This window comes from Piliocolobus tephrosceles, chromosome 6 (genome assembly GCF_002776525.5).
Source record: "Piliocolobus tephrosceles isolate RC106 chromosome 6, ASM277652v3, whole genome shotgun sequence".
Taxonomy (NCBI): Eukaryota; Metazoa; Chordata; class Mammalia; order Primates; family Cercopithecidae; genus Piliocolobus; species Piliocolobus tephrosceles.
In genome coordinates, this window is record NC_045439.1 from 17,277,180 (window position 1) to 17,289,371 (window position 12,192).

Sequence of the window (12,192 nt, forward strand, 5' to 3'; positions counted from 1 at the left end):
ATGTATACTACTATATATAAACTGTATAAAGTTTAGATAGTTGATATTATATATTATAGAGTTTATAGAGTTTATATTATATAGTTTACATAGTTTATATTACATATAACATATAACATGTTATATATTATATAATTCATATATTGTTATAAACTTATATACATTATAAACTAATATATAGTTTATATTAACTTATATGTACTAGTATATATAAACTATAGTTTATAATATATAACATAAATTATATATAATTTATAATATATAAATTATATATTATAAACTATAACATGCAGCTATTATAAACTAATATTTTATGTATAATTTATAGTATATTAACTATTGTATATAGTATAAACTATGTATACTATTATATAACAATATATATTAATGATTATATATAATAGTATGCATAATTTATTATATATTATATATAAAAGTACTTAATATACTATTATATATAATGGTTAATATATCTTAATATATAATATTAATATACATATATAAAGTGCATTGTAATTAATATATTAATATATAATAATATCAGTGAGAAATGGTGACTGTTTAAGGTATTTCACCCCTGGAGTTGCCAAATATATAAACTATATATATACTATTATATATAGTAGCTAATATAGTATTTATATTATATATAATGGTTTATATATATTTGATTCATGATTAATTATATTAGTTGATATAATTTATATATGGTAGTTTACCTATATAATATATATACTAATATCAGTGGGAAATGGTGACTGTTTTAGGAATTTCACCCCTGGAGTTGCCAATTAAGTTAATTTACTTGTTTCTCATATAATGTACTTATTAAAATAAACTTTTAGTCCATTATGGAGTGTAAGTAACAGGCCTCCTGCAGGCAAAATAGAAAAAAACTCTTCAGAGTCAAGGTCTATTTTTTTTTTCCTTTCTTTCTTGAGACCTTGTCTTTGGGAACCAGCATCGTCCATATCATTAATTGCTTGTGGGCCTCTTTTTACCACATCGTATTATTCCGTTGGAATTAAACCACACGTATAAAGTATGAAAAATGTACTTTTTTAAACATTAAAAAAGTAATTTTCTAGCATCATACCCAAAATAAAGTGCCATGGAGCCATTAGTAGTAAATTGAATTTTTTGGTATGTAATTTGTACAAAAACTGACAAGTGCGAGCCCCTTGTCCCCCATCATTAGTCATTGGGTTTAGCGGACACAGAGGCAGTAATCTGCAAGGGAAGGCATTTTGATGTCGACTTCAATTGCACACTTCATTTATTTGGACAGGGCACAGGCGGCAGCTTCTGTCACGCGGCATCACCGCACTATTAGTGAATTTCGCCCCAGGGCAGCTGGGACGCTGCGCTGGGGCAGATGTTCTTTTCAGCCTATTCAGTGACCATTCTTGGGGGTTGTTTACTGTTGTCATGGTGACCTTCATTTCCATAGCAGCAGAGCTGCTGTTTCTCAGAGGAAAATGAATTTAGTTATAAAAGGATAATATTTTTCTCTGTCTCTATATAACCTGCCATCTGTCAACTGGTGGATCAGTAAGGATTCAGAAACCTATTAAGAATTATAGCAATGAAGTGATGAGTATTTTTTTTAACCCATATTAAAAGCAATAATAGCAGTGGAAGCAAACATTTTGCCCTCAACATGAGAACTTTAATTTTTTCTTTATATTTTAAGTGCTTTTTTAAAATGCCTTCACCACCTCCACACCGCTGTTACAAACATACAACCTCATGAAACACAACTTACATTCTGCTGACAAATGGAAATGACCAGATGTCTTGTTTGTATCTCACTAGATGCAGGTGTGTTTAATGTTTTCCTGATGCTGTGAGCTTTCCCCAGTTCATTAAAGATTCCTATGGCTGAACTTCCTATTGTCACTGACTCTCCTGCTCCTCACCCCAGGGTAAAAGCTATGGGGGTGCATAGATCAGCAATTTATCAGGAACATACAGTGCAAATTATAAAATTAACAACATGAGAAGAGACCATGCTTGTGTGATGAAAAATTTACTAACATGATCCTTAAATCTCATTCTAGAACATCTTTTCTTCTTCTCAAATCCCACTGGGAAGAATGTCGCCTTTGGGGTAGCTCATCTAGTTCCTGGATATTTTTTTTCTCTGTTGCATTCATGAACTGTAACTTGCAGGGGGAAAAACACACACACACACTGGCCCCGTTGTAAATAATGTTATTTATTGGTTGATTTTTCCAGATCCTGACATTGATGCTGCCAGTGCCATGATGCTTTTGAATACTCCCCCTGAGATACAAGCAGGTTGTGAGTAGATATTTCTATAGCCTACAGCACCATAGTTTGTGAACTTAACCTTCTCATTTATACACCAGGTCATAGGAAGAACTAATGCTAAAGTAGAACTTCCCTTGTAGAATCACTTTAAAAGCTACATAAGTACATGATTACATGCATATGCATATAAACATGCAGCCATGCATATGTATGAATGAATGCATAGGTGTGTTTCTAAGATGAGAAAGTTCTCATATCATTTCAGGACTTAAGACGTGGGGAAAGGGAAACAGATCCTTTATTGAGTCCCAGTGGAGAGGCCTTCCTTGCTCCTGTAGGTATTGCTCCTGTGAGTTTGTAGTTTCTCCTAGAAGAGGCTACATGGGGTCAACTTAACCATAATGGACGGGAGCAGTACCCATTTTTAGAAATTTCCTTCTCTTCTGGGACCTTATCGCCAGGCTGCCATTTTGGAGAAGAGTCTAGTGAAATAGGCCTGTTGGAGCCTGGAATATCTTTGAAATGAAACCATGCTATCAGCTTGGACCATTTCCACCCAGCCTCCCAGGCTGCCCCAGATAGCAGGGCAGGGCTGTTTAGCTAAGCAGGACTCCCATCCTCACCTTCTGTTGGCCTTGAACAATGTCAAGTTTGAGACAACTCTTCCTTACTGAGACTTCTCTTCTCACCACCTGAGGTTTTTCCCATCTCTGGAGCTAGTCTACCATGGTTTTAGAAAGATCCCTTCCCAAGGGATGAAGGATGACTTCGAACAAAGATATCTGTCCCTTCCTCCTCCCAACTCGAGGTCAGTACCTGTGCCCACATCCCACACCCAGCTAGAACCCTGTTGAACACACAGACAGCTGGTTTACCAGGATCTGCTCAGCTTGTTAAGACATTGCTGCGTTACAGCCTCTTACTGATGAAACACGCTGGTGAGGACATGGTGACATGAAGCAGCAGATACCACTACAACACTGCCGCTTAGGGGCTGGCACTCACCTGTCTCCTTCTTATGGCTAGGCCTTCAGCTCATTTTGGGTTCTGGCTCTCTGAGGGCCACGTGGCTGGCTGAGCAGTGGGGAGTCCCTGCCTTTGGAGTGGATGGTACTTCACACAGGAAAACATCCATCCTCAGACCCAAAACAGGTGCCTTTTGTTAGTAGTGGACTACGTGGAGTTCCAGGCCATCCATCATAGCCCCCCTGCTTGTCCAACCTTCCTGACAGCTTTAAGATATTTGACTCCAACCTTTCTTATTTATTCCTGTTTTAAAAGACCCAAGAAATTCAGCTGAGCATTCTCAGGGAGGCTTGTTCCTCTGCCTGGAGCTGCCATTACCTGTTCCGAACAGTCTAGAGTTCTGATTCTCTGTTTCTAAACTCAGACCTCCAGCTATTGCAATGTTGGACTCCCTACACCTCTGACATGCAAACGCCACTGCTAAGCAGATGTGTCACTGGTCTAGCTCTGTAACGAGCAGTTAACCTGGAGTATGGTTTTTAAATGATGTTTTATATTTCAGAGAAATATATATGTTTTTAAATTTTTTTTAAAAATAAACTTCCATTCTTAGATGGCATTGCAGGAAAAGTACAGACCAGATTGTAATCAAGTTCCAGGCTGAAAAGATTTCTAAAATTAAGTTGCATAACTCAACCCGGTGGAAACATACTGATTTCATCAGAGCCGTGTAAGATTCGAGCACCTTCCTTTGCACCCAGCCACTACCCAGTGATCATTAGCTTAACAAAAATACTTCCAGCTGGTTGCTGAAGTTCGGAGGGAAAATGGGATTATGGACTTCTGCTAGAAGAGGCTACATGGGGCCAGCTTAATCGTAATGGACCTGAGCAGTACCCATTTTTAGAAATATCTTTCTCTTCTGGGACCTCATCACCAGGCTGCCATTTTGGAGAAGAGTCTGGTGAAGCAGGCCTGCTGGAGCCTGGAGTATCTTTGAAATGAAACCAAGCCAGGCAAGGGGACTGATGGATCATTCACAGATCCTCAGCAGCTTCCATAAATGTCCATGATTACTGGATTCTTGAGCATGGGTAGGAAAGGAAAAAGGTTTCTCGTGATGAGTAGACGAGTTGTTTTCGGTGTTCGCCACCCCGCTCCATCTCTGTAACACTCCAACTGTAAATACTTCTTTTTCCAGGGTAGCCACAGTCCTATTTACATTGAAATGCTGAATTTGAGTTTTACAAGCTCAGTGTTCATGTTTTGAAGCTGTAGGCTCATTTTTAGAAGGCTTTTTTTAGAAGGCTATTACCGCTGTGTGAGAAATCCAGCCACAGCCTTCATGAAAGCCCCAGGCCAAGAGTGGGGCTCCAAGACAGTGGAAGGAAAGAACCCAGGGTGCCTCCAAAGGTCCTAGAAGGAGATGCTCATGGACAGGAGTAACAGAAAAGTAAATGCGAAGACTGGGCAGAGAGTAGGGACACCACCTTTGCATTCACTGTCTCATCTGACCGCCAGCCCTGGTTCAATGCCCTGGAGGTCAAGGGCAAGCATAGTCAAGGGGCAGGTTGTAAGGACTCTGAGGATTGGAGCAGTATCTTAGCAAGGGAGTGAAGATGCACGGAGCGTCCTCTCTGTGCACTTGGGAAATCAGCTGGCCGATCCTGCCCATAAACCCAACCAGAGGAATATATCTGCAGCTTGTGGTTAGCTCTTTCTGGCTTCACTCTTTCTCCATGCCCCGGCCCCTGCCACCTTTCTTTTCATTTCATGTTGTATAACATTATGCTGCTTGGGATTTGAAGCAGTCCTTTGCCTTAAGGGAGAAGCATTACAGACAGAATGATTAGGCAGCCATCCCCTGCCCTGCCGGCATCGCCCAAGGCCTGGAAAAAGTGAGAGGCTATTCCCGTGCAAAAACGGTTAAAGGCAACAGCCAGCCAGCCACAGTAATGGTGTGTGGGCAGCCTACGTAGGGGTGTTTGTGTGCCTGGGTCCCAGTGTGGGTATCTCCCAGGTCTTCTCCAGGTTGAGGGGTCCTGCCACTGCCCATGAGTGGGGAGCGTGGCTTCCGAGAGCAACACATTTCCTGTCTGCGCAGAGCCTGCCTGTATTCCCCCGTGGGCTGGTGCTGTGGCTGGGCCCTGTTTATAGAGCTTCCTCGTGCGGTGCTATTTATAGCCACTTGTTTTCACCTCTAGGGCTGCTAGATGCCCCTGCTTGCATGGGGGCCACCAACCCAGTCTCTTCTGCTGCTGCTCTGCTCCCAGCAGATAGAGGCTGGCCTGGATGGCTGGAAGGCTTTGCCTTTGTCCTCACCCTTCATAGCCACTCCAGGTCACCAGATGGCAGCCACTTAGATCTTTTCTCTTCCTCCTACCCTTGCTCAGCATCTGTAAAGCTAGCACAAGGCCAGCAGACTGGCCACAGTCCAGGGTCTGAAGCTGAGTAGGTTGCACAAAGGAAATGGCTCAGATGCTGTTGAGAGCCGCAGGCAGAGCAAGCCTCTTTATCGTTGGAGGGTCTGTGTTGCCCCAAGGGAGCCTAGCACACAATGTCTTGCTTGGGCTGGAGTCCCTATGGGTCCCTCCACCTCTCATTTCAGTCTAATGCTTCACTTGCAGTGCAGCAGCAGTGTGCATCTAATAAAAACCTCAGGCTGCAACATTTTGTCCTCCTGGCAGCATCCGCTGTGCATGTGACATTAGCCTTTTTAGACTTTGCCTGTTTGCAGCATAGGAAACATTCTGCAAGGAGAGCCACCGTGTCTCACGTGCTCTATAGGATACTGGCTTCAGAACAGTCAGCATGGGACATGGCTGGCTCATTACCTGCTGGACTTTGGATTATGCTCCAGTCAAATCCTTCTGCCTACTCCACCCTCCCCACCCTCAAAATGGCTATGTAGACTAATTCCAGCTTCTAGTATCTCCTTAAGTACCTGCTTTGCAGTTAGTTCCCCTTTGACAAGCCCCATGAGTCAGCTTTAACCCCAATGGAGGACTCGTTAGTCAGGAGAAGCCAGATCTCCATTACTCATCTTCAAAGGCTTATATAATCCCTGTTTGGAAGGTTCCCAGAGACGAACTCTAGATAATAAACAAAACAACAAAATGGAACAAGGGAAGGGGAGGGATTGGGGGAAGGCGTTCCTCCCCCTGCCAGGAACTGGGATGTATGTCAGACACAGCAGAGGGAAGACAACCAGGAAATAGGCTCTGTCTCCCCGTGCCAGCCCCTTCCCCAGTGCGCTTCCAAGTAAGCAGGTGGAAAGGCCGACTTTAGGAAGGGGAAGGATTAGCGGAATCACCTGCTGCTCAGCTTATGGCCTCTGAGAGAGTTAGCCAGGGCTGCCCTCCAAAGGCAGCGGCAAGAGCTCAGAGGTTAATTTTAGAAGTTGTGAAACACCAAGGAAGCTAAGCCTCAGGAGGGCAGCTGGGGAAGTGCTGAGGGACGATGTAGCGTGGAGGGGTTTGTCCTGGACCTTAGACTTTTTTTTTTTTTTTTTTTTTAAGATTCTCAGGATTGCGTTATCCCATTTAGATCACAGCATCTACAATGAGCGGTGCTGCTCTGTTTGGCTCTCTTCTTATGTGTGAAGGTTGCCTTCTTGCTAGTTAAAACCAGAAAGCTTAGAGTTCCTCTCTAACATCTGAGAACGTGGTTGATGGCAAGTGTGGGAAAGTGTGGTGCCAACGTCCCTCATCCTGAGAGCCTCAGGGGTGGGTATTCTCCCATCTAAAAGACAAATACGTAACTGGCCTAACTTGCAGGGATGATGCTGGAGGCCTGGGCCTTGTCTGGAGAGGGCCACAAATCCGCGGGAGAAGTTGACTTTGAACGTCGAACCCTTTTGATGTCTTACATAGCTGGAGGCCAGTGCATTTCAGTACATCGGGTGCGGCAGACTGGCTGTAAGGTTTTGGTCTTTCGGTGTCTTCTTGTGCTCTGAGGGAAACAGAGAGTAAAACGCAGGGAAAGAGTAGATGTGCTGGTAGAGAAAGGGCTGAAGGATGGACTCATGTTCCCACCGAGCTTCCTAATGTAGGTAGTGAACTGTGGGCTTCAGAATGCCTTTCTCTAACAGAGCCATTTTAGACTGGCTGTGACTTGTTCTTCAGAAGCCATGTTCCTGACACTTGGGCATGGGGGCAGAAAGGAGAAGATAGGGGTGCAGTTAAGCGTCACAGCTGGCTTCTGGCAGCTGGTGAGCAAACACGAACACATCCTCCATCTCTCCATGGAGAGCACTGCCAATGATGAGGACGGAGAAGTGCCAGGGTTGGCAGAGGCAGCGTTTAGTTGCAGCTCATTTGAGAACAGGCTGCAGGATTCAGAGGAAGAGCTGAGTCTACATGCCAGAAGTCTTGTGAGGTTCAGGAAATAGCTCAGGGAAAGCCTATTAATGCTTCAAGAGAGCTTTGTCCGTGAGATTCTCTTTGAAATGAATGCTGTTCATTAATCAGGAAGATGTTTTAATAGGTGAATGCAGAGTTAGGAATAACTGCAAAAAGCATAATGGGCTGAAAGTATTTCCCCATGTTCTGACCCCATTCAGCCCTGTCCTTGTAGATCATCAGTAAGAGGATGCCAGAGAGGTGATATAGGATGGCAGAAGGATGACGGTGATGATGACGATGATGAGCTTACATAACGAGCCAGCCACTGAGCTAAGCAGTTGACGTAGCTTATCTTATTTCATTCTCAGAGCGATCCTACAAGGTATGTTTAAGTCTGGAGGCCCGGGAAGGTGAAGGCACTAGGCCAAGGCCGAACTGAGGCTGTGTGGCTCATAGCTCACACTCTTAACCACTGCAGCATACCTCATCCCTGAGGGTTCCACGAGACAAGGAACATCCAAAGAACATGGTCTCCAAGTAGGAACTTGGTGACGACTGGCTTCCTTTCCTAGTTTTCCTCTCTGCTGGCCGTACCCCTGGTGCTTACAGGTTCTGAGCATTTGGGCAGAGGACTCTGTCATGCCACACTGTCCCCAGGGGTGCTTTTCTTCCTTGATTGGCAGATGCCTTGACGACCATGCCAGGGTTAATAAGAACTTGCGCTCCCTAACTTGGATTTGCTCTGTTCCCATTCCAGGGCTTCCCTTGTCTTTGTCCAACTTTATGTGTTTTGGGTGTTGCTGCTGCAAGGGTGGCTCTTATATGACACACGCAAGGGGAACAGAAGTGCCATAACAGCACCTGTTGCTGTCCCAGCAACTCTGTCACCAGGAAGATGGCTACATTCTTGCAGCGTGGTCTGATTTTGTCCCATTCTGTTCTTTACGGGTTTTCAGCTCCTCTGAAATGGACAAAGCACAGGCTGCCTCAGGATTCCTCTGTGGATGTTGATCGTGTTGATGATGACGATATTGATAACTAACATGCATTTTCCAAATACTCGTGCCTTCATTAACTCACTTAAGTCTCCAGAGACCCTGGGTAAACATCATTTTTGTCCCCCATCTTATGGAGTTTAAGTAGCTTGCTCAGCAGACATGATGAGTAATTGACAGAGATGGGCTATAGACCTAGGTTGGTTTCCAGAGCCTGGCTGTCAGCTGCTGCGGCACAGAGCACTTCTCTGCTCAAAACCCCTTAATGGTTTTCCCGATACCCATGGGATAAAGTCCAAACACATCTCATTTCTGCTAGGATTGTGTGCTGTACCAAGCAACCTTTTAGTTCCTTGAGCACATTGTGCATCCTTAAAAAAATCACTTCCAGGTCTTTGTATGTGCCATTTTTCTGCCTTTGAACTCCAGTTTAGATGGCACTTCCTACAGGAAGCCTTCCCTAATACCCCTTAGTTTGGGTTAGGTGTCTCCATTCTTTCTGCCTCTAGGCCCCCTGTCCTAGCACTTACTATAGTATATTTTCATTGCCTCCTTAATTCTCCCTCTCTCTCTCTCTCGATCTCCCCCTCCCTCTTGCCTGTAGTTACCTTATGTCTCCATCATCTAATACATAGGAAAGTACTTGGTAAAAGTTTTAGTATCTGTATATAGGACTGTAATAATTTTTACTGACAAGAATTAAACTGTAATAGAGATTTTACATGTTTAAGTTATTTATCAGCATGGTTCATTATATCAGACTAAGTCGCTGCTCTGCTTGACATCCCTAGTGACAGATATATTCGATCAGAATTCAGCTGAACCTGTGGCTATCTGACCATTTCTAGGAGACTGCTGTACACCAAAATTATGCAGACCCTCTCCCATAATCCCCAAAATGGGCAAACAAAAAGCTATCGTTTTAGGCAACACACGTAACATTTCACCCAAAGCATCTGTCTACAAGAGTTCTGCTGTCTTCTGCATATGTCTGTCCTTGAGAATTATTGCTATTTTTCCTCCTATATTTTCTACTGGATGTTTTGTAATTTTAGTTCCTACATTTAGGTTTACGATCCATTTCTAATTTTTATATGTGGTATGAGGTGTAAGGCTCAAGGTTCATTTTTTTCCCAAATGGATCTCTGGTTGTTCTAACATTTGCTTTTCCCTCTTTGCATTGTCTTGGTACCCTTGTCAAAAATCAGTTGACCACATGTGTGTGACCTGTTTCCGAATTCTGTTCTGTTCGATTGGTCTGTATGTCTAGACTTAACGCCAGTATGACGGTGTCCTGGTTCCTGTAACTGTATAGGAAATCTTGAAATCAGATAAGATAAATTAGGTAATATAAACTTTAGACATTCTTCCTTATAGAGAATTCATCAACTGTGTAAGACATGATAATTCGCTGCATACCACATTCTAACAGTTCTATGATTTAAAGATACTTGGTAAGTCTCCTGCCTCAGATAAGGTGGTCTGTTAGCAGGAATCAGGCTGATAATCAGGAATGGTAGGAGCTACTGATCTGGGTCTGCCTGCCCTCACAATTAATTAGGGTGACGGGAGATTATGGAACACCGGACTGTAATAGTAGTACTGACTTAGGCGAGAGTTTCCATTCTCTCACCCATCCTACCTTTTGTAAGACCTAGTAACAAAGGCCTTACGCAAACTGGGAAAATAAATGGCAAAAATTATTAGCAAGAGGTTCAGAATACCCAAAGAATTGACAGTCTATAAAATTACCCCTTATTCAATAGTGGACGTTCATCTTATGTGATGTTTGATTCAAGGTTTGAAAACATGTCCTTAGATACCTAAAAATTATGTAAGTAAAAAGTCTGTATGGCAATGTGTTTTATGAACAGCTTGCATTCTACCCATGTAATACTGGCGTACACACCTAATGTCCTGAGTGGTTTTCATTTTGGAATGCAGAGTGTTCTAGAGCCTTTTCGATGGTCTTTGTTTGAAAAAGCACTAGTTATCCACCTTGCCACTATCTGAGGCTGTGCCAGGGACTATATGGGCATAGCCAGAGCTCTGGGGAGTCTTGAACCCGTGATGACAGACAGGGTCTTGGGAGAACAGTGTTCAGAGAGGGAAACAGATCCAGAGACCTGCACAGAGTCACACCAGAGAACTCAGATGAAAGCTCACCTGTGTTCTCACTTAGTGATGCTCCTCTGCCCCTCAGACACAGGGAGGGTTTTTGGTAGATACAGCAGATGGCAGAATGTTAGTTTGAACCGGATGAAATTGCTGTTTGGAAGGTCAGAAAAGGTTGCATCAGCGATTCCCTGCGTTTCTCAACTCTGAGGTAACCCTCAGACAAAATCAGGTTGGTGTGGAGATCTTGGAGTTTGTATGGAGAATGGACAAGATCTGATGGCCGCTGGTGAAAGAGGGGCTTAGGGTTGCTCCAGGGATGTGTGTGTTTAGGAGAAGGTGGGATGAGGAGCGACTTCTCAGGAGATTTGCTTGAGAGGGTACCCCGGGGAGGGGCCTTTCCTCAGGCCACGAGGATCCTCTGGGGGATGAACTGTGTAGTGTGTGCTGAGGTGCCAAGTAGCTTGTAAAATCGGCTTTTATGAGACAGTTTGGGTCATTTTTTTCCCCTTGTTGGATTAAAGATAAATGGAAAGATGTTCTCAGCTTCTGCCCATGGCAAAGCATGGGGAGGTGCTTTTGTTTGGTCACCTGGTGTCTGTCCTACAAGCTACAAGGTTGGGGTTTGTGAGTTGTTGTTAGGGTCTGACTGAAGGAAAAAGGTTATGTTTAATAAATGTGAGAAAATAATATTTAAAGCCTACTTTTGAAAACTCACTTTTTTTTTTTTTAACCTAGGCATTAATCCTTTGGTTGTGAGCTGCTAGTCTGATTTTTACTTACCAGCTGATCTTTCTGTCTTACTCTCTGGGTATCCTTTTCTGTCTCTCTTTCCCCGTGTGTGTGTGCGCGCGTGTGTCTGTGTGTGTGTGCATGTCTGTATGTGCGGGTGTGCGCACATGTGTCTGCGTGCGTGTGTGTGCATGTCTGTGTGGCTGTATGTGTGCCTGTGTGTGTGTATGTGTACGCACGTGTGTGTGTGTGTGTGTGTGTGTGTTTCTGTCTCTGCTCCACACATGTTCTCTGCCCTCTGTCTCTTTCTCTCTGATTGGTCCATCCGGAATTTCTGACTTAGAACGGAAATCTTCACAGTTGAATTCACGTGCAGTGTCTTTCTCCCCTTTGCTTTTTCAGTTCCTCCAGGAGTGATCCAAAACGGAGCGCGGGTCCTGAGCCGAGGGCTGTTCCCTGGCGTGCGGCCGCTGCCAATCACTCCCATTGGGGTGACGGCAGCCATGAGGTAAGCGGAGCGTGTGCCCGGCAGAGCCAGCCCGGGGAGTGGGAAGGGCGGCTCTCTGTCCACGGGGTCCCTTCTGGAGACAGAGAGGAGCTGCTTCGAACTAGTGGCGACAATAAACCTGGTTTGGGTGCTCAGAAATGTGAAAGTAACCCCAAGAACTCCCAATCCCAATGCCAGCTTCTCTTTCTCGGCCACCAGATGATCCCGGTCTCTTTACAGATGAGGAGATGGGGGCAAGTTAAATTCATTTTTTTTATTC

At 43.9% G+C, this 12,192-nt stretch overlaps 1 protein-coding gene across 9 annotated transcripts in view; it reads left to right on the forward strand.

Annotated features, from left to right (window-relative positions):
* Window positions 1-12,192, forward strand: part of FOXN3 (forkhead box N3) — a 473,349-nt gene that overhangs the window by 436,542 nt on the left and 24,615 nt on the right. For 5 of the 9 annotated variants that reach the window (XM_023205414.2, XM_023205413.2, XM_023205415.2 and 2 more), the window contains 2 exons: window positions 2,239-2,304; window positions 11,828-11,933. In XM_023205414.2, the coding sequence (XP_023061182.1) occupies window positions 2,239-2,304; window positions 11,828-11,933 (172 nt within the window). The remainder of the gene's footprint in view (window positions 1-2,238; window positions 2,305-11,827; window positions 11,934-12,192) is intronic. The other 4 variants (XM_023205419.1, XM_023205421.1, XM_023205420.1 and 1 more) reach the window with 2 other exon arrangements.